The sequence below is a fragment of the Python bivittatus genome, unplaced genomic scaffold (genome assembly GCF_059951505.1).
Source record: "Python bivittatus isolate LINGU-HERP-01145 unplaced genomic scaffold, Pbiv_v1 ctg000480_np1212, whole genome shotgun sequence".
Classification (NCBI taxonomy): domain Eukaryota; kingdom Metazoa; phylum Chordata; class Lepidosauria; order Squamata; family Pythonidae; genus Python; species Python bivittatus.
The window spans coordinates 98,247,081-98,267,717 of NW_028277075.1; the positions used below are offsets into that span (position 1 = coordinate 98,247,081).

General features: G+C 40.4%; 2 protein-coding genes across 12 annotated transcripts in view; one reads left to right on the forward strand and one right to left on the reverse strand.

Annotated features, from left to right (window-relative positions):
* FMNL2 (formin like 2) overlaps positions 1 to 10,746 on the forward strand; it is a 198,608-nt gene extending 187,862 nt beyond the window's left edge. The window contains exons 25-28 of one of the 9 annotated variants that reach the window (XR_015797239.1): positions 1,734 to 1,857; positions 3,404 to 3,537; positions 5,200 to 5,293; positions 8,424 to 8,461. Coding sequence is in view for 8 of the 9 variants with exons in the window: in XM_088146553.1 (XP_088002679.1) it covers positions 1,734 to 1,857; positions 5,200 to 5,293; positions 8,332 to 8,533 (420 nt within the window). In the remaining variant the exon portion in view is untranslated. Of the gene's footprint in view, positions 1 to 1,733; positions 1,858 to 3,403; positions 3,544 to 5,199; positions 5,294 to 8,331 lie in introns of those variants that run through there. The other 8 variants (XM_088146559.1, XM_088146556.1, XM_088146553.1 and 5 more) reach the window with 8 other exon arrangements.
* A 2,874-nt stretch (positions 10,747 to 13,620) lies between these two features.
* Positions 13,621 to 20,637, reverse strand: part of PRPF40A (pre-mRNA processing factor 40A) — a 42,600-nt gene continuing 35,583 nt past the window's right edge. For all 3 annotated transcript variants that reach the window (XM_088146562.1, XM_088146563.1, XM_088146564.1), the window contains 6 exons: positions 20,167 to 20,253; positions 19,975 to 20,071; positions 19,819 to 19,880; positions 18,261 to 18,389; positions 17,690 to 17,752; positions 13,621 to 16,029 (listed from right to left, as the gene is read on the reverse strand). In XM_088146562.1, coding sequence (XP_088002688.1) covers positions 15,937 to 16,029; positions 17,690 to 17,752; positions 18,261 to 18,389; positions 19,819 to 19,880; positions 19,975 to 20,071; positions 20,167 to 20,253 — 531 coding nt within the window. In that variant the 3' untranslated portion in view covers positions 13,621 to 15,936. The remainder of the gene's footprint in view (positions 16,030 to 17,689; positions 17,753 to 18,260; positions 18,390 to 19,818; positions 19,881 to 19,974; positions 20,072 to 20,166; positions 20,254 to 20,637) is intronic.

Here is a 20,637-nt window from a genome sequence, read left to right on the forward strand (position 1 = left end):
TGGTATTCCTTCCCCTGTACCTTGCTATACCAGAGGCACCTAGTTAACAATTATATGCAGTCCTTGGTGCTCTGGCTTGGTTGTTTGGTTGCAGACTTTTCATCACCCAACCAGATAACATCATCAGTGTGAGTGAGTGCGGGGTTTGTTTCCTGTTTATATATAGTAGCTTGTTCTGTTCGCTTTAGTGTGAGTGTGGTTTTCTCCTTGGTAGTTCCTTGATTAGAGTATTGTTTCCTTCTTGTTTGCCTGGTGTTAATCCCTGCTTATCTGGGTGCTGGCTGCTGGAGGGGATGTGTTCTGGTCTTTTTGTTGCCTTCTTAGGTTTTTAATTGTCTCTTTTGAATGGTGTGTAAATATGATGTATTTCTATAGAGTTTAAGAGAGAATTATCTCTATAGAGTATATAGAGTTATATAGAGAGACAGTTATCTGTATAGAGATAAACCATATTTATACACCATCGGAGCATTTGCAGCTGTGGCGAGGTTGCCTTCCTGTTTGTTTATAGGATTAAAACAATATTATGAATTATATAATTACAGTGTGTGTGTGTGTGTGTATGTGTTCACACACACACACACACACACATTCACACTCACTTTATTGGTCATAAAATGATCAGAAATGTTTTTTCCCCTGTTGAAAGTTGATCTGGTATTATCTGGAGGTTGAGTCATGGCAAGTGGACTTCTTTTCTTTGGGTTAGATATGTTTTGCTGCTTGTCCAAGCAGCTTCTTCAGTCTAGAAAGTTGGTTGGGGAGACCCCATAAATGTCTTCCAGGGTGGCAGTTTCTCACATGATGGGCTCCTTGAAGGGACAGTAGGAGAAGTGATTAGTAGAGTCTTTGGGATGTGGATGTCTTGCTCCTAATCCCTCATTCAGCCCCAAGTGGGTCGTTAAGTGCTGCCTCCCTGGTGACCTTGTGAAGTGGTCTTAATCTTTCTGGGGACTGAGCAGCATGAAAAATGTCTGAGGCTTCCACCTCTATTGAGGGAAGGATTTTCCACTTTGGCATAAATGGATTCCTTCACTCCTCTCTCAAACCACCTATCCTCTCTGTCCAAAATGTGAACATTATTGTCCTCAAATGAGTATCCTTTTTCCTTTAGATGAAGGTAAACTGCTGATTCTGGTCCTGTGTTGTTGCTCCTCCTGTGCTGGGCCATCCTCTTGTGTAAAGGCTGTTTGGTTTCTCCAATGCAGAGCTCTGAACACTCCTCACTGCACTGGATTGCATATACTACATTGCTCTTCTGATGTTTTGGTGTTGGATCTTTAGGGTATACAAGCCTCTGTCTCAGTGTGTTAGTGGGGTTGAAAAACACAGGTATGTGGTGTTTTCCAAATATCTGTTTTATCTTCTCCGACACACCAGCCATATATGGAATCACAAGATTCTTCTGTTGATTCTGGGTTTCAGCTCTGTCTGCCGTTTTTTTGTTGGATCTAGAAGTGGATTTAATAAAGGCCCAATTTGGATGCCCACAGGCCTTAAGAGCTGTCCTCAGGTGTCTGTTTTCTTTCTTTTTGGCATCTATGGAGGTGAGGATGGTTTCTGTCCTGTTTGCTTTCTTTCTCCCCACCTCCATAGAGGATTTGCTATAGAACAGCTTGCAATATTACCTTCCAACATGTAGTGTTTCTATTAGAAGAGTAGGAGTGCTACTGTCTCATTGGGCACTAATCTTTACTCAGCTTTGCAGCCCTGTTCTCTTCTTTCTTTTTCAGTCTCCATCTCATAAAACTAAGCGACAGCAACAAGAACTGATTGCAGAGCTAAGACGGCGACAAGTCAAGGACAACAGACATGTTTATGAAGGAAAAGATGGCGCTATTGAAGATATCATCACAGGTAAAGCCCCCCCAACACTCAAAGGAGACTGTTTCAAAGACACCAAAAAAAATCTATTTCTAATTGTCTGGTTAATGCTTTATAAATGAGAACAAGTAGGAACATTAATCGATGCACCATTCATTTAAGTTGACCAAATTTCAGGCTTTCAGGCCTGTTTAGTGGCAGAGGTTTCACGGATACACCATTTGTGTATTTATCCATGTTGTCATGACTAAAGCCATAGATCCTATAGTCTTGCTGTATGTGCATCAGAAGCATGCTAGAGAAATCTTTGAATCTGTTTCATTTGTGTGCAAACCTGTTAGTGTTTTAACTTTGTCCTTAAAAGCTCACGTTACCCTTAAAATGCTACTAACAGTAATAGTCACAACATTACAGGTAGTCCTCACTTAGCAACCACAATTGGGATCGGCAACTCCATTGTTAAGTGCCATGGTCATTAAGTGAAACATCACATGACTGTGACAGGCTTATGACCTCACTTCCCTTCAGCTGTTAAGCAAATCACTGTGGCCGTTAAGTGAAACATCATGTGACCATGACTTACAATTTTATGTCCACCTTCTCTATTAACTCTGCTTGTCACATGCCAGTTGCAAAGCACACAAATGGTGATCACGTGACCACAGGACGCCGCGATGCTCATAAATGCAAGGATTGGTTGCAAAGCTATTTTTTTAACACTGTCATAACTTCGAATGGTTGTTAAACGAGGTAGTTGGTAAGTGAGGACTACCTGCAAATGTATAATGGAGGGCATGGTTTCATGTGAATTGCTGAATTGCATGAAACTTTGGAATTGCATATTCCTCTTGCAACAAACTTTATGCACCCTCTTATTTGCAGTCCGTAACTGAACACAACAGGGGGACAATGGCTGGACCTCATTTGTAATAAGAGAAAGGCAGCATGGACAGACTAGATTCCTGAAATAGACTGGTCACCTGCTGCAGTTTGATTTGCATGCTTTTTATTGTCCTAGCAGAATGGATGTAGCAATTCATATCTTATGGTTAACTATTTTTTTACATTACCAGTCATCCCTCCACTTCTTCTGAATTTTGTATTTGGCAGTATGCTTCTGAACATAGAAAAGTAACGCCAAATGCAAGAAATACTTACTATTGTAACCACACAATAATAAGTAAACACAATTAAGGCACACAGACGCCGAACTTTGTTCGGCAAAGACTTTGTTAGCATGGCAAGGACTTCTCAGTGTCTCTTGAAAGTCACACTGGCTTTAGTGTGAAAGTACCCTGGGAATTCCTGTGACTCAGCCCAGTTGATGGGGAGCAGGGAGAGGGCATGTGGCCCTGCAGGAGGAAGTTGTGCCAAGACGAAGCAGTGTGCGAAAATCCAGTTGCTGCCACCAAGTTGGAAAGGAGGCTTTGACAGTAACCCAGTCACACAACCCTTATTGTGGTTAATTGACAGATGATCTGCAGCAGGGTGCCTTTAATAAAGCACTAACAATATACTAATGCAAGAGATCTTTGCTTCTTACTGTCTTATGTCTTGTTTGGCTGTTATTTCCATGCAGTGCTGAAGACGGTGCCCTTTACCGCTCGAACGGCCAAGCGTGGCTCTCGGTTTTTCTGCGAACCTGTTCTCACAGAGGAATTCCATTACTAAACTATTCCTCTTTCACAGCTGATCCTCTTAAAAAAATAAAAGGTTGCTGTAGGTTTTTGACATTTCTCCACTTTACGGCAACGGGGTGTTGAATGGGTTTTGTGATGTCTGGCATCCCCGTGGAGTCGTACCTTACATTATCATCATCATAACCATCATCTCCTTGCACGTTCTTGTCTGCCAGTAATGATTTGCTCCCTTCCACCCACCGTGTGAAAGCTTGTTCCACCCCTTCCATTTCAAGGTCTAGGTGTTAAATGCCACGGCAGAGCCAATACTGGAGATCACTGAATGTCACTAAGACCAGCAACAGCTGTGCTTCCAGCCAGTCCACTCAATTTACAAGCAACTATTGAGGGGTGTAGCGATAATCATGACAGATGGTTCACTTTGTTTTTTGTATGTTATTCTACTTTGGGCTCTTTGTGTTCTTAGTGGATTGATCTCTGTTGCATGAGTCCTGGTGTTAAACCTTTATCTGGAAGTAAGCCATGTATGTATGAGAAATAGAGGTGTGCAGTATTTGGATCTGAAGTGGGCAGAGATTCTTCAGATCTCGTAGGAGTTCCTTCAGTGTATCTGTACCTTTCTGGGGCTTACACGGTACCTGCTGTAAGGACTAGGAAAATAGGCATTTGAGTTAAGGTGGTGTTAAGGAGGTACCTGTTTCTCCTTATTCTCCTGACCCTTGATGGCTACCATGCAAGCTCATGAAAAGGTAGTTACAGCAAGGGTGCCTACACTGGATCAGAAACACTTTAGCCCACTTTGGATCCAAATACTGTGCATCTCTAATGAGAAGTTAGTTTTTTGTGGGCCTTGGTTTGTGATCTGCAAAAGCATTCTTTCATATTCGTCATTCTACTCATCACTTGCACGTTTGTGTTTGCATGTCAGAATCTTCTTTTTCCCCCATTTTTGTCCTGCCAGATCCGTAGTTGTGTTAGCTTCAGTTCCATGCCAATTTAATTGGAAATCTCCTTAGAGGCATATGAATACTACCTTTAAGAAAACACAGTATCCGTTTGGGGTTTTATAATTTGTGAAATTTGAAAGTGAAAATGACCAAGTAAAAATCAGGAGCCAGATTAACCACAATTGCAAGCAACCTTGACTTTTGAGCCAAGCAGTGAGAAGATCTTCATGAATGCTCAACAAATCTCATGCTAGCTCACCAAGGATTAAGAATGATGGAGAGACAGTCAAAGACCTTCTGCTTGAAAAAGCAGGGCTGGTGACACCATGTCTCAAATTGTCTCTGGATAACAAATATATCAAGCTTATTGCCATGGAACTGGATGCATTGAAATCTTTTGGTGTAAACTGTTAAAAAGTGGAAGCTGAATGAATCTGTTAATGCTGTTGCCCTTGATACAATGGCAGAAGGTATTAAAGAAAGCGGTCCAAATCCTGCTTGCTCTTTCCAATGAAATTGTTGTCTGGTCATTCTGGAGCCAATGTTCAAAGCAGCTTGGAGTTTAATTGGCTAATGATCAGGGTGGCCTGTGTCTTTCTCTGTTTAATCTTCCTTCCTTTTTGGCTTTGCTCATTCTTGCTTTTTTTGCTAACCTGCTGGATCTTTAAAACAGGGTGTGGTTTTTGGTTTTTGTTTTGCTTTGGGGCACTGAATTGAGTTGCTCTTCATGTTCCATCCCATTTTAAACTTAACCTTCATTCTGTGTTTTTTTTTCCCTTCTTGTTTAGCCTTAAAGAAGAATAATATCACTAAATTTCCAAATGTTCACTCGAGGGTAAGGATTTCTTCTAGCACACCGGTGGTGGAGGATACACAGAGCTGGCAAGCATCACTTTTTATTTAGCTTCCTCCTCTCTCTGAATGCCACACAAAACTTCTGCAAGATAGATCCCAGGAACAGAAAGGAGCTGTATATCCTGTAAAGGCTTAGGAGCATTGCTGGGACATTTAGGTCTTTCTTCTGCCATTTTTCTGTGTCCTGTGTGGGATGGCTTTATCTGTAGCACTGCCCTGCCCTGAATGATAACATGTTCAAGGCGCCTCTGGTGGTCAGTGCTGCCTTGCATCTCTGCCTTGCCTTCTAGAAGAGGGGCGCTTTGCCTGGTCTTTATGTCTTGACCTGTATTGGAGGCAGCGGGAGGGGAGAGCTGCATAGAGGAAGGTTGCCAACTTTCTCACAGACTCCAGCTGCTAAGCTGCTCTTACAAAGGTGGCCACTTTTTTACAGCAGGACTCCTGCTTTACAAAATGCTTGATGGGGATAGCCTGTGAGATGATGTCACCAGAGTGGGTGAGGGACTTGTAAAGGACATGGGTGCCTTAACTCCTTAAGTGCCTCCAAAGTACATTTCCTCCCCCCAAATGTGATCCTGAGCCCTGTGGATGCTTTGGAAGCTCAAGAAAGTTTTGGGGACACACAAGGAGTGCCAGGAACTGCATGCATCAGATGCCCACCCCTGCTTCAAGGGAAGCCTGGTGTATAGAAGTTGAGCTCATGAATTTTTTCCTGGGATAAACAAAAAGTGGGGAAAAAACCCACCACTTTTAAATATCTGCAGGTCAGGTTGTGACTGTTTAACATGCACAACCACCAAGGCCAGAGAGAATGCTACTGTGCCAAAAACAAAACTCTGAAACCTCTTAGGGATGGAGATTCACCTGCAAACATTGATTTGTGGTCGTTCTCTACTTGGGCTGGCAAGGAAAATGGACTGGACCTGCCTCCTAGCAATAAATCACTTCTCTCGTTCTTAGGAAAGTTAGTAGCCTAAGTGAACTTTGGGGAGGCTTTGTGATTGTCACCAATTTAATACTTCTCCCATAGAACTTGGGCAGAGCCTCAAGATTGTAGTAATGCCTCTGAATCCTCTTGTCCAAGACTGAGGCATTATTACGATCTTGCTGTATCAATTTGTAGGTTCAGTTACAGTGGGAGCTCTCAAGGGCTGAGCCAAGTACACGAAAGCAGACTTCTAAGAGTGAGGCATAGGAGAGGCAGCCAAGTGGAAAGAGATCCAAATAAATTTTCTGTGGGAGACAGTATTTTATTCCAGAATGCCTGCATCTCATCCATCTTGAACTTAAGAATACAGCAGAGCAGATACCAGAGAACAGGCTTTTGTATATGCAGGCAGTTCTTACATGTGTAGAAAGAATTATTAGGAAACCTTGTTGATGGAAGATAAAAGAAGAGAAGAGATTTTGCCCCATCATTCACTACCTGGTCAGTTTGCTGCAGTTGCGGGCAATCTGGGAAGATCTGGCTTTGGGGTTACTAATCATACTAGTGTCAGGATGGTGAGGCCCTGATTCAGGCAGTGCTGTAATGGAAAGAAGGCCCCAGTCAGCCCTACCCATACGGTCACCTTGTTAAGAACAGGAATCAGGACCAAACCAATTCTATCTCTAAGCTGGCTCTTAAAATGCTACAGTACCCTATGCCACGTCTCAGCATCTTTCAGACTCTAGAAGTTAAACAGGACTTGGACTGGTTCGTTCCTGACTCAAGGACCACCAGGGAATGCCAGGGCTGTAGGCTAGACTGAGAGGTCAGAAGACATCCTGGAAAAAGGCAGTGGCAGTGGAAGTCCATGAGTTGCCAATAAAACTGCCAAGTTACATCACTAGAAGTCAAACTTTTATCTTCTTAGTCCACCCACAACTTTACTTAATGTTTCCTAGCACTTCAGTGGCTCAGGAGAGGCACAAACCTGGTGGCAATCTTTGCTCATGGCCTGAAGACCCACTGCTGAATCCCCACTCCTCTTCTTTCTCTGGAGACAGGAGATAGTAGCAAGTCATCTGAATCCATCCATAAAAGATTGGACAACCATTTGTCTGAGATGGTATAAGGACTCCTGCCTTGGGCAGGGGTTTGGACTAGAAGACCTCCAAGGTCCCTTCCAACCCCATGATTCTCAGCAAAGGGTTCACTACTGGATCTCTTGGGGCATTGGGGGGGGGGAATGAAAAGGGCAGACCATTGTTTTTATCAGCTGCTAGGTTACCTATTTTGCCCTTAATAGTGCCATCAGGGAAGCAACAAGATTCTTTACTAGCCCCTGGAAGGTTTTGTTTTGTTTTGTTTTGTTTGCTACTGTGTCGGCTCTCCTGTTAGAATTGGGAATGGCACAGCCAATTTAGTTGGGAAATTTGATATAGTTGGGAAGATAGGATATATGGATGGAAGGATCTCTGGGGTAAGGTGTGGAAAGAGAGAAAGAGAGAGAGTAGTGCCTGTTTTCCATTTTTGTTTGTGCTGTGGTACATCTGCAAAGCTTTAGAGTGACCAGCATGGGAGATGCTCTCCCTTGATCGATAGAAAATGGGGGGAGGAGGAATTTTTGAAGAAATGAGCAGAATCCCAGATTTCAGGGGAGGGTAATACTGAGGCACAGCTGTCCCCACCAGCACCTTCCCTTTCTCCTCTTCCTTCTGGGCTTGTGGGAACAGCAGCCACCCTTTTCTTCCTCATGAGGAAGTTCATTAGTGAAGATTCAGGTTGACATCTCGTGGCTGAACCCTGCAGTGAGAGACCTTCCCTCCAGAGAGCGATTTACCCTGTGAGGAAAGGGCTAACGAAAGCTTTCAGCAGGTGGAGAGATTAAGGAAGGAGGGACGGGGACCCCTGAAGGAGAAACAGCTCCCACAGCTGAAGCCCTTTCATAAATAGCATGGTAGGGCTGCCACAGAGGGATCAGAAGCTTCTGCCCCTGTCCCAGGCTTGCAGCAAGGAAAAAAAAAAGGCAGAAGTCTGCTCCCATTGGCTTTTTCTTAGCAGTAGGTGAAGACAGACCCCTCTATGCTCCTTGCTCAGCTCTCTGTGAATCTAAGCGGTCCCTTTTCTCTTTGGCTTCAAGCTGCTTTGATGGGCTGCCAGCAGGACTCTCCCTTTCTGGCTCCGAACGCAGGGGGCTGCCGGCTTCTGACTCCTCCGCTCTCCTTCCTGCAGATCTTAGAAACCAGCCCTACCGACGAGCCGATGCGGTGAGGAGAAGCGTCCGGCGGCGGGTTGACGATCAGAATCTACGTGCTGTCAATGGTGCTGAACTGGCCATGTGAGCCGGAAGGGGAAACCGCCCCTGTGAACGAGCAGAAAGTGCCCTTGATCGCTTCCTCACCACGCGGACTGTGTTTATGTTGCCATTTTAATTATGGCCTTGATCAGAATACCTTTAACTAGTCTTCTGAAGGGCTCTGTAAGGACTGAAAATGCATAGGAATGCAAACTAAAAAATTTTAAGCAAAAAAATGGGCTTGCCATGCCACTGTAGCTACCAAGTGCCTAAATTTCAAGGACCTACTCAAATTATTCAAAGCAATAGGACTCTTTTTTGATTGGGTAACTTTTTACACCAATAAAATTTCTTCAGTGTTCTTAACCAAAATGTAAAATACATACTGTATTTTTTTTTTTTTGCTATTGTTAAATACAGTTTAGTAAATAGCCTTCAGTGGACTTTTTTGATTTCATAACAGGTTGTAAATAGGGAATATTCTGATAAGAGTTACTGTAGATTTTTTTTCCCAATGTTTTCAGTACATTCCTGAACAGTTTGAAGAGTTAACTTTGAGCTTCAGCTGCACTTACTAGCATTATATAGATGTGTATGTGTGTGATTATATACATGTGGGTGTATATATACACATATATACATGCACGTGTACATGTATGCATGGAGAAGGAGTTTACCATATATAAAGGAGCAGAAGACATTAAAATAACTTGGACCCTTTAAGAACATTTTGTTCGTTTTAAGGCCAAGGGGAATATCCATAAAGCAAAAGTTAAGGGAGATGTGAATACAGTTGACAAGATTTAAAGCTAATTGGTTTAGCTAGAGAGATTTCTGCTGTAAATACAATGTGGGAATAATGTGGGGCTTAGATTAAATACACACTTGCCTGCCTTCAAATTCTACCTAGCACACACCAATGGGTGGTAAAGCTAGAGCAAGGAGATATAGCTGAAGAGGACGGGCACGCTGCAAACGCAGGACTCGGTGAGTGTGTTCTTCCAGTGGTGGCAGCCCTGACCCTAACCTTTGGGGTAACAACGTTATTTATTAATTAGCACTAAGGTATTAACTTCTCAGTAATCAGTGTTAGAATTCATAAGGATCACAAACTGTTCAATTCTCAAAAGGGTGAAAAGAGTGCACTACTATCAAGGGTGGCGTGACATTGCAGGAATGCCTTGGGATTCTGTGCCAATGGAAATTGCATAGGTCAGTTCCATTTATTCTTTGCACCAATCCATTTTCAATGTTTCTGCACTGGATTGCCTTCAGTTAACATTCAGGTTACACAAACGGTTGAATGTAATGCAGTGCAGCAAGATACACGTAGAAAATTCAGACGAGTAATGCTTACGGAGATCCTCCTTTTGGATTGGAATGCTCACATTTTAAGCTTTAAACCAGTTTTTAACATCGTACTTATCGATATTACTTCAAGGTGGGGCCCTTGAATTTTTTCTCCAAAGTAAAAAACTGGAAGTTAAGAGAATCATCTTGCCTGCATCCTTCCCGTTGCTGGTAGCACTGCATCATTCTATTAATTGTAAAATTTATTGTATAGTATTTAACCACTTAATTCTTTTCCTTTTTTATATTGTGCTTCTGTGAACCACTGGTCAAGGCCCCATATTCCTTTGATAATGTGTAGTTATATGATAATGTTTTTAAATGTACAGATATTTTGCTACAAAATTGGTGCTTTTTTATGGTTTTTACACTTCTCTTTAATTCCCACTTTAGCCTCGGGTAATACTGTAAATATTGTTTAAAAATGCATCAACCTGTGCTATACAATCTGAATGTTCTTAACTTATAGTTTTGTTTTGTTTTTATATTTAACTAAATGGACAGTCTGGGGCTCAAAATTGTTTCATTAACCTTTGCTTGTCTATTTACAGAAAGTTTATTTTAAACAACTGCCAACATGCTGACAGAATCCAGCAGTGTATATTTGACATGCAAAAGAGAACATGCCATGATTACATTTTTTTCCCCTATTAAAGAGGAGCATTTTTGTTTTGGGTAAAATCCAGTTTAGCAATATAATTTAAGGTCCCATATACAGCTGCAAGATAATTCATAACATGCTGCGATATTTCAATATGACTAAGTAGGCTGTAATATTGGCATGTTCTCTTGGATATTTTATCTAGTGATAGATCTGCTTCTTAGCAATATTATAGGTGTTTTATAAAAGCAGTTCATGTTACTTTTCTGATCTGTTCATGGCATATGACTGAATAAACTATTTACACAACTACATCTCCTTTTCATGGATGATTGGACTTTGGCACTGTGATCCAACAGGTGCAATAGAGAGTTCCCCTCTTGCTAAATCCTAACTGGCAATTGAAAACCTATAAGGAAAAAGATGGTTGCGCTCCTAATACAGTTGACCATGAGAGCAGATAGATGGATTCAGATACAGCTATAGTTATGAATTGCATAACAAAGCTTAGTTAAAGGAGGAGGAGAAGGGGAGGGGGGCAGGGTAGCAGAGCATTTGCGTACAGACAATCCTTGACTTATGACCACAGTTGGGACCAGAATTTCCATTGCTAAGCGATGCGGTCGTAAAGTGAATTTCACCAATGGGTAGGTGGAATTGGATTGGGGTAGGGCTAGCCAAGGACCTACCCCAATCCAAGCAAGAAGCTCCTGAACTGCAGCACAGCACAAAGCTACAGCTGCCCCAGTCCAGCCCCACAAAGCCTCCCCAAGACACCCCAGGAAGCATTTGTTCGCCCAGCTGCCTTCTCTTCCAGTTCCCTGCACTGAGAAATGACCATCTCAGCAATGGGAAGTTACTTTTTAAATGAGAAGTTTGGACCATTCTGACTTCAAATTAAATCTGAAGGTGTAAATAGAACCACTTGTCTCTGTCCATTAGACCAAGATAGCCCAGTGACACCTTAATTTACTAATATATTTAGATGCACACAAATTGGACATTCCTTGGAAGGGATTTCTAGACTGGATGACTTGAGATGAGAAACCATCTTAAAACTTTGTGTGAATTGGAGGATAATGACTAGAAATCACCTGATGTTGTACAGTAGACTGAGTGGTAAGGCAGGACTAAAGCCCTAATTCACAGAACACAGACTCTTCTAGCAGCCCAGAAACCCAAATATTGCCTGTCTAAACTAATTTTGCTGGAAGCATGTAGCACTGACAAAAAGAGATGATGTATGCTTATGTATTACTGTAGGATATTATTATTAGGGCCATTTCTGTAGGCCACTGTTGTAGCTATCGATGTGCTAGAGCCCAGAAGCCGACTAGAACATCACCATATCATCTGAATACACAGATTTGTCTTGCTCAGTCACGTGGCTACCTATAATTAAGAAAACAGCTGGTAGGCCACCCCTGCCCTTAATATAGGGGGGGGGGGGCTGGATCCCTTTGTAGCTGATTCTAGGTTGGGGATGAAAAGACGTGAAGTGAGTAAGGGAGGAGCTAACATGCTGGCCATCTGTCCAGCTGGGGAAGGACAGACAGGGTCCCTTTCTGCCGTTGCTGCTCTTAGAGGCAAATACTGATTTGGACTTAGCCTCATTCCAGATTTTACGACACACGTCTCTTGACATAGTGAGATTTGTAGCTCAAGATTTGGCTAAGAATTGGCACCAGACTAGGCTAGTGGTTGTGAAGATTGCACTCTTGGCCAGTTTGCCTTGGCAGCCGATCAGTAGTTCTTTGGAAATAAGCTCCAAAAATTGCTTGGCTAAACAAAGATATGGCCCTCACTGCTTTGATTGCTAAAGTATTGGTCTCATGAGCTCTTTTTGAAAGAATGCCATTACATCTATTGCAGGGGATGTTTGGGGTTTTCATCCATTCCCTTGCAATCAGTGGCATCACAAGGCTACTAGAGCATCTACTAGACTTGGAAATGGCTGGGGCCAGGGCTGAATGTTTGCCTGCAGAATTCCACACCTGCTGACTCAAGTGTGTCTGGAATCAAAGTGCTACATGGGTATACCAATAAATATGGGGGCTGCCCAGAATCTGAAAGTGAGCCAATGGAAAACTCGGATTGGGCTCTTTTGAAACTGAGTTTTTTACACGCCTCTTTAGTCAGGAGTAAGTAATTATTTTGAGAAAATAAAGTCAATGATGACTATTTCTTGATCCTCCTCCAATAGCTCTCCATTCTCCTGACACAGAACCACCTAGTGACCCTATACCCAAGGAATCTATGCCCAGCATCCTAGAAGTCATTGTTTTTCTCTTCTCAACTGGTCTGTTGGTAAGTGCTTAAGGGGTAAGTGCTTAAGGGGCTGAGCAAAAAGCCATTCCCTTTCTTGGGTCTCTTCAAGATGGTGGCCACCATGCCCTTGACCACACAGCTTCCTCGTAGGGCCTCAGGGAATTGAGGGACCACTGGGATCCAAGGGGACAAGTACAGGAATGGCTCCTTACCTGAACCAGTGATAGAAGCCTGGATGCTAGCCCGGTTGTTGTGTGAGGAAGATTCCATATTCTTTCATGTTGCTGTTTCCTTCAGTCTTTGGGTTTCTTGACTTCCCAGAGATTGAATAGAACCCTGTTGCTGTAAGAAACTTAACATGGGCGACTTTTTACCTATTGTGTAGCTGTGAAAAATGGCCCTTTGGGCAAGTAGGACAGCAATCGTCTAGCAAGCCCTTGCTCCTCTTGAAAGGCCACACCCAGGAATGGCAGGCTATTGTGGTGCCTGCAATAGCCAGTACAAACTTCCTGGCTATTGCAGGCACCACAAATGGAAGATAGGTACAAGAAAAAAAAAGTTATGCCAAAAGCTTTGGTAGGAATTTGCCTGTGGGCAGAGGCAGGATGAAGAAAATTGGCAAGCTTAATTTCTCTTGTCATCAGCGATCCTGCCTGGCAGTGCAGTGGGAGGAACAACCCTCATAAAAATGTCCTCCAGCCACAGCAGAAGAACATCCACGTACGACAAAGGGAAAAAGGCATCCTTTCTTTCTTGAACCTCTGCTATATATTGCTCACATCTTTTGAAGATTACAAGACATTTTATAAACAGAAAGACAAAATTAAAGACATTTCTACATGGTGTCTCCATAAACTAAGAATTTGAATTACCATGTAACCTGTGTAGATATGGAGAAATATTAAGAAACAGTGTTATATTTATAGCATTTTATTTTTAATGGAAAAATAAAGACAATGCTTTAAAAATTAATATTTACTTAGAAACATGTTCCTTCATGTAAATTATGCAAAGTAATAAAAGTATTTTACATAAATACTACTGCATGAGGGGAGAGAGAAGCTCCCACCTGTTTTAGTGGGATAGGATTCTAGTCTCAATATAAACCTGAGTGTTAGTCACAATCAGCCATCTATTATAATTTAGTTGGTTTTTGTTTTTGTTTTGCTACTGCTATGGAATTTTAAACTAGCTAACAGCACTTACAGTTTTTCAAAATACGTTTTTTTACAAGTTTACCAAAATACATATTATGATTCCATTATGTTCTACACCAACAGTCCAGAACCTGGGGAGTAATCACAACTTATCACTGGAATCATTGCAGCAGCATTTGGAACAATGTATTTCCCAGTACCTTGTCATTTCCTGAATATGGTACTATGATTTTATCTGAAGCAATTGATGAGAAAAAAAAATAATAATTTGCCACTAAGTGATCAGATTACAGTTTATGGAAAGATGAGCTTGGAGCATATCATAAACAGTCACTGAAGCAACTGAACTGCAGTAGATACACCTGTCGGAAAAAGGGGAGATCATGTTCCCCAATTATGATTTTATTTACGTCCCACATTGTCTTGGAGAGTGTTGTAACAGAGGCGCCGGACTGACAGTTTTACCTTCCATTCTTTCTAATAAGTATCCCATTAGCAAAATTTAACATGTGACCACTGGGTTCAAACTACCATAATTTTACTTACAGTTAGTATATGTAGTCAGTATGACTGTATGCCTACTATTTTAAAATTCTTATTTCTTAGGAAGTTGAAATATCAAGACCTATAATTATTCTAGTGAAAAATCAACTTTGAATTAACATCACCATATTAAATGATCACATAAAATATTCCATGTTAGTGGTGTGACAGATCCTGGAAAGGGCCTTCTGTTGCTATGATTAAAATATATGTTAGAAAGAATGACTATACTAGAGAACTGTATTTCTACATGCAGTCTTCAAAGTAACAAGCGAGAGAATGTAAAATTGGTATGTGTCAACCTTACAGAAGTCTTTATAAAACAGAAAAATACTAGTACACACTAGAAGACAAGGTTTAATAAGTGATAAAAATGTACAAAAATATTCAAATCAGAAAGATTTTAGTCTGTACCACAGTAGTCAATACTCCTGAATGAATAGGCAGATAGTACTTCATCAAATCAACATTAGATAGAAGTTATTTAGTACAAAGGAAGAGAACAGAATGAAAGGAAAACAGGTTTTAAACATCAGGTCAACACATCTCAAAAGAAAAATATTACATCAACATTGATTTTCTAAACAAGAGTATTGCAAGTGCTTTTCAAAATTTGGTGGTACATTCTTCGGAAAGTCCTTAAGGCAACATATTGCAATTAATTTAGTCTGGTTTTGTGATTTGCTGAAACAATGCCCTCTGCCAATTTTATTTTTTAATATTCCAGATTTTTTCCTCTATTAAAAGTGAAAGCTATGATATTTCATAAGTATATTTTACCACATTTATAATTAAGGGCCTAATAGGATTTCCATCAATCATCTAGTTTTCACAGTTTTAAAACTTAACACTAAAAATTAAGCTCTGAGTATAACTCTTGTATACATTTCAACCTACAGTCAATGTTCAATAGAAATCATCATCATCAATTTGGCCAGAAGGGTAATGCTCAAAAACCTAACACTGGTTCCTGGATTACCATAACTCAAAACAAAAAACAAAACCATCTTCCCTCTTCCTTTCCTGTTTGAAAAGTAGTAACAACTCAACACAAGTGGAACCACAAGAAAATTATAGAGCTTCTTTCCAGAAGGAACATGTGCACCTGCTCCCTGCCCTTAGACCTTATTTGACAAGGAAAAGAAGTTAATGACTTTCTAGCACGAGCCATTTTAGAGATGAGAGGCCTGAAAGGCTTGAATACTTTTTCAAGCCACTGTTTAAAGAGTTTTTTTAAAAAAGGTTTTTCTGCTCATCCTAATGTGCTGTCTGAAGAATGAAAAGGTACATGGGGGATATATACAGGCTATCTAGATGATAAGAAATAGGACTTCAGGTTGAATCCTGAATATTGACCGTCTTTGCCAAACTGCTACCAGTGTCAAATATTTCAGTTATTTAGTTATGCAAGAGAACCGAAAAGCCATCATTATGCCATTGGAACTCAGAACATTGGAATCCGTTTCCCGAAATTAGTCATCTATATCTTTATTAAATCACATTTGTAAACATATTTGGTATAAATATTTCTTATTGATCTTCATCCAGTTGTTCCAAGAGGGTCCTCCTTTGTTTTTCAAGTTCGCCTTCACTTAATTCACTACCAGAGGTATCCCAATTACCCTGCAAATGGAGAATGACAAAACGTTCAGTATACCTTTGAATATAGTTCAGAATTCAGTTACTTCAGGTCAGGGACCAACAGCTCCCCTACCCCCATCTTCCACAATTGCTTTATTTTATTGGGCTGCACCGCTTATACATTCCTGCTGCATACACATATATATTCCATATTAAGAAATGCAATTTGGTTAGCAATAGGCAATACAGATTTCATACTTCAAATATTTGAAGCTGAAAAAAGAGATAACTGCAAACCTATTTCTATAAAATCCTACACTAAAACTAAATATACTTTTCTGTTATGCGAATGGAGAATTTCAAGTGGTGATCTGGGTATACAGAGAACTTAAGTAGCAACTTTAAGGCAACATCTAACACTGTGTGAGCAGTCTGATGCTATTCCCCTACTCACCTTTGTTTGCACCCACCCAAAATTAGCATTCAAAATACTGATCAGCCTGATACAGATTTGAGAAATGTTTCAGTAGCAGAAGAATCCGTTCCATCAAGCAGACTGACATTGATAGACAACTGATTGATCCAATCCAAGACTCTTTTTTAAAAAAAATCTGAATGATATTCCTTACACATTCCCCAAGGGCTGGTTACAAAGTATTTTTACAACTTCCATCAGGAATGGTTACTGGCATAACAACACTAAACTATTATGCTGTCTAGGATGAAGATTCATTGACTTTTTAGTTACTATTAAATATCAATTTTAAATATTTTAAAAATACAACTTCATGCTTGAAATTCTCATTTAGTCACTTAAGTCAAAGCTCATCAAGTTTTTCATCACTTCAAAGCCAGATGAAACAGATCAGGTGATTTTTGAATCCTCAATCCAAGACATATGGAAGATTGGAATATTTTAAAGTGTCAATTTAAACCTATAGCTCTGATTCCTCAGATGAACTCCTATTTATGTATTAACCAGAACTGATCCTAATTAGCTATCTAGATAAATTTAAGATCAGCTGGGTGCTGTTACTTAGCCAGACTCTGCTATCTTTATTTAAAATATATATATATATCCCAGTATTTATTAGACGATGAGCAAATAACTGTCACACTGCAAACGATCTCCTTCCCACATCTCAAATCACTGTCCAAGTTAACCATGGTAAGGCATTTATGTGTTCAAGCAAAAACTGTTTTTGATAATTACTTATACAATAGCCTGTGTAAAACCTCCGGAGGTCATGATATGATCCTGTTATTTGTAAACTTAATTTTTGTTGCTATTTTCAAGTGCCATTCTGCATGTCAAAAACATACTAATTAAAAGGATATAATTTCTACCATTATGTAGATGAATGTCACTTAATACGTGTTGGCATAGGAGATGCTATGGGAATCTCATTTTTGGCAAATGCTTGTACAAACTGACCTCATCTGCTCCTGTTCCTCTTTGATTAAATCTCTGATATGAATGGATTTCATTGAGTCCCCAAATATTGACAGTACTTCATATCCTACTAAATATTCTGAGATCTTTTAAACATTGCATTTTAAAGAAAGTTTGGTTTCTACAGGTGGGCAAACCTGTGCCAACTTCCCTTCTTTTTGTCTCTCCCCCATTCTCACGTTCCCCAAGCCATACCATGCCACACCCACACACAAACCCAAATCCAAGCCCAAACGCATCTGGCCTTACCCTAATCTGCTCTACTTCTTCTGATGCTTCTTGTAGTCGAACGCTGTTGGGTGCAGGATTGTGCTGGGGAGAGAGCATGCCAGAATGACCTTTCCCATGCAAACCACACCTTATCCAGCCCACCAAACAGCTCTCTGGCAGGCCAGGGTGATGATACGTTTTGTGGGAAAGAGTTTTTGCAGAGATGATCTGCCATGTACCAACTGTGTTACCAGAGTCTTCTGAACAGTTATTTGGCAGGTTGTGCTGAGAATGATTTGTACGTGGGGAGCAGCATGCAGGCTGTTTCCTGCAAGCTTCCTCCCCAGCATTGTTCTTATATTTTCCCCAACTTGCTGAAAAGAAAGAGTGTGTGTGTGTGTGTGTGTGTGTGTGTACTGAGCAGGGGGCACATGCAGTAGGCCATACCAAAGAGTGTCAAGGATTGTATGTGCTCCATGGGGGGGCCATGTGTGATCAAAATAAAACTGTGGTTATGGGATAGAAATAGATAGAACTCCATAAGCCACATATGATTCAAAAGAGTTGCAACCATTAATATACCGAACTTGGTAACATAAAACAAACTTACAGAATCTTTGCCAGGTCGCTTCTTAGGTGGTGATTTATGCTTAGATTCAGATCTTTGTCTACTTCTTTCTTTTTCATTTTCTCTTTCTTTTTTGTCTCTTTCTCGATCCACATCTGATTCTGGAGAATCCTGTGTAAAGTAAAATAAAGAATATAAATCGTAAGAAGTAGTAAATTGCAATTTGTAATCTACTGCAATTTCCAGTATACTACCCTAAGATTCTTGTTAAAAATGCAAAGCAACATCTACATACATACTCTGAATCAATTTGTCCAAGTAATTTTCATGTACCCCAAAGTGGTGCCCTAAAGCTCTGTTGGACTACACCTTCCAACTTCCACTAATTCTTCTACCAAATCTTAAAGTTTATTTTAACAGGAGATGCTAAGTCAAGCCAACTAGAATATGGATTCTGGCCTTTCCCTTTTGTTCAGTAGCTTGACACTTCTATGCCTTAAGCACTGGCACACCGAGATTCTAGTTAATAAAAGGAGGAAAAAAATTTCAAGACTGAAGTTGGCCAACCCTTATAAAAATTGTACTGCTTCTTTCTGTATATTATTATTGTGAAAACAGAAATGGGTGACAGTCAACCTAAATATGCAATAATGCTATTGCAAATAGGTCTACAAAACAATTGAATCTCATTTAAAAAACCCTAATCCTTGGTTGCAGTATAATCCATTAGCATGAGGCTGCCTGTCTCCGACTGTTTCTGGTCACCTCACCAGAATGAGCAGAGTTGGCACGTTCCAGGTACTGTCATCCCTTCTTGGTCGCTATGCCTGCCCTGTGGGACAGCAGTTCCCCCGAAATCTGGATGGCCCCGACCCTGTTCACCTTTTCTAAGGCTTTCAAGACCTGAATGTTCCTACAGCCTCCTTGTTTCAACACTTTGTGATTTTCTGAGTCACTGAAGCCGTATGGTTCTTCTAACTCAGGCATGTGATGCAATAATTTTTTTTTTAATACTGATTTTTTGGTTTTAATCTTTATATGCTGCCTAGGGCCACCTCAGTGAGATAGGCAGTTATACAAATAGCATGTATAAATAAATACATACTAACAAGCTATAAGACAGACGTATTGGTGTAACAGGATGTGTTCAACACTAAGCTCATCTAGATAATAACATTATAACAACACATACACTGCACATAAATAATCTGCAAGCATAATAAACCTACTGGTTCAACAGAAACTTTCAACTGGGCTTTTATGATGAATCCGTACCAGAATTTGGGGGCAGAAGGTGTGTTATCAAATACCACAATGTTTTTCAACAAAGCTAAGCTTAAATATACTCATTTACTTAGGGGAAAAGGCAATTATTTTTATGGGTTTTATAAAAATAAATGTCAGCAGAAAGTATTTAGTGATGTCACACATTTATGAAGCAAGTAATATGCTGCCACTGTATCCTGACTTCCTATTATTCTCAGCACACATAGCATAAAAAATTACCAGGATTCAAAATGGTTATTTACATCTTAGTTTAAAAGACTGAAGATATTGAAAATCCTTATCATATTGAAAGATCCAAAACAGAAATACTCACAGACTTATGTCTCCTCTTTTTGCTTTTCTTTTTGTGTTTCTTTGACTTCTTGTAGCTTCTCTCTATTAATGCAAAATGAATTACCAAATGAAATGGAAATCAGGCTACCAAAATTCAGCATTTTTTTTTTTTTTTGGACAAGATTTTTAAAAATACCAGATTCTGCACTGGAAGAACGTTCAGAAATGGATCGTGAGTCTGAGCGTTGCCTCTTTTTCTTTGAATGGCTATCATCATCTTCAGATTCTGAGCCCTTTATAGAAGTAAAAAAGTATGTTAATATTAGCTTTTAAAGATAGCCTTTGAAGTAAGAATGAGTTCCCTGCACCATTTTATTAAAGGCCTTACCGAACGAGAGCGAGACCTCTTTCTATGATGCTTTTTGGATTTTTTAGAATGCTTCTTGTTCTTTGAATGATGATGCTGACACTCATGCTGCAGCATTAAAAGAATCAAAATTACTGCTTTGAAACCGCAAGCATATATTAATCCACACTAACAGTTATAAACTCCTGCTTTCTTCAGTACATGTCTAAATCACATGCGGGCAGTAACAGAAGCTTTCAGAGACCTTCCTTGTGGTCTACATTGACCCTATTCCAGTCTTGTACTGCCCCTCCTCCCCAAATCTCAGCAAGTCTACTAGGAGAGAAAACGGAGCAGGGCCGTTCTGCTGGAGCCCTCTTTTTCAGCACTATCACGTTGCCACAGCCTGCCAGGGACTTCTCATTAATCCCTTTCCTCAGCAGTCTCTGCAGGATGAGAAATAAATCCAGCTGATATCCTGTCACAATCCTTTTTTTTTCCCCTGGAGAAGTG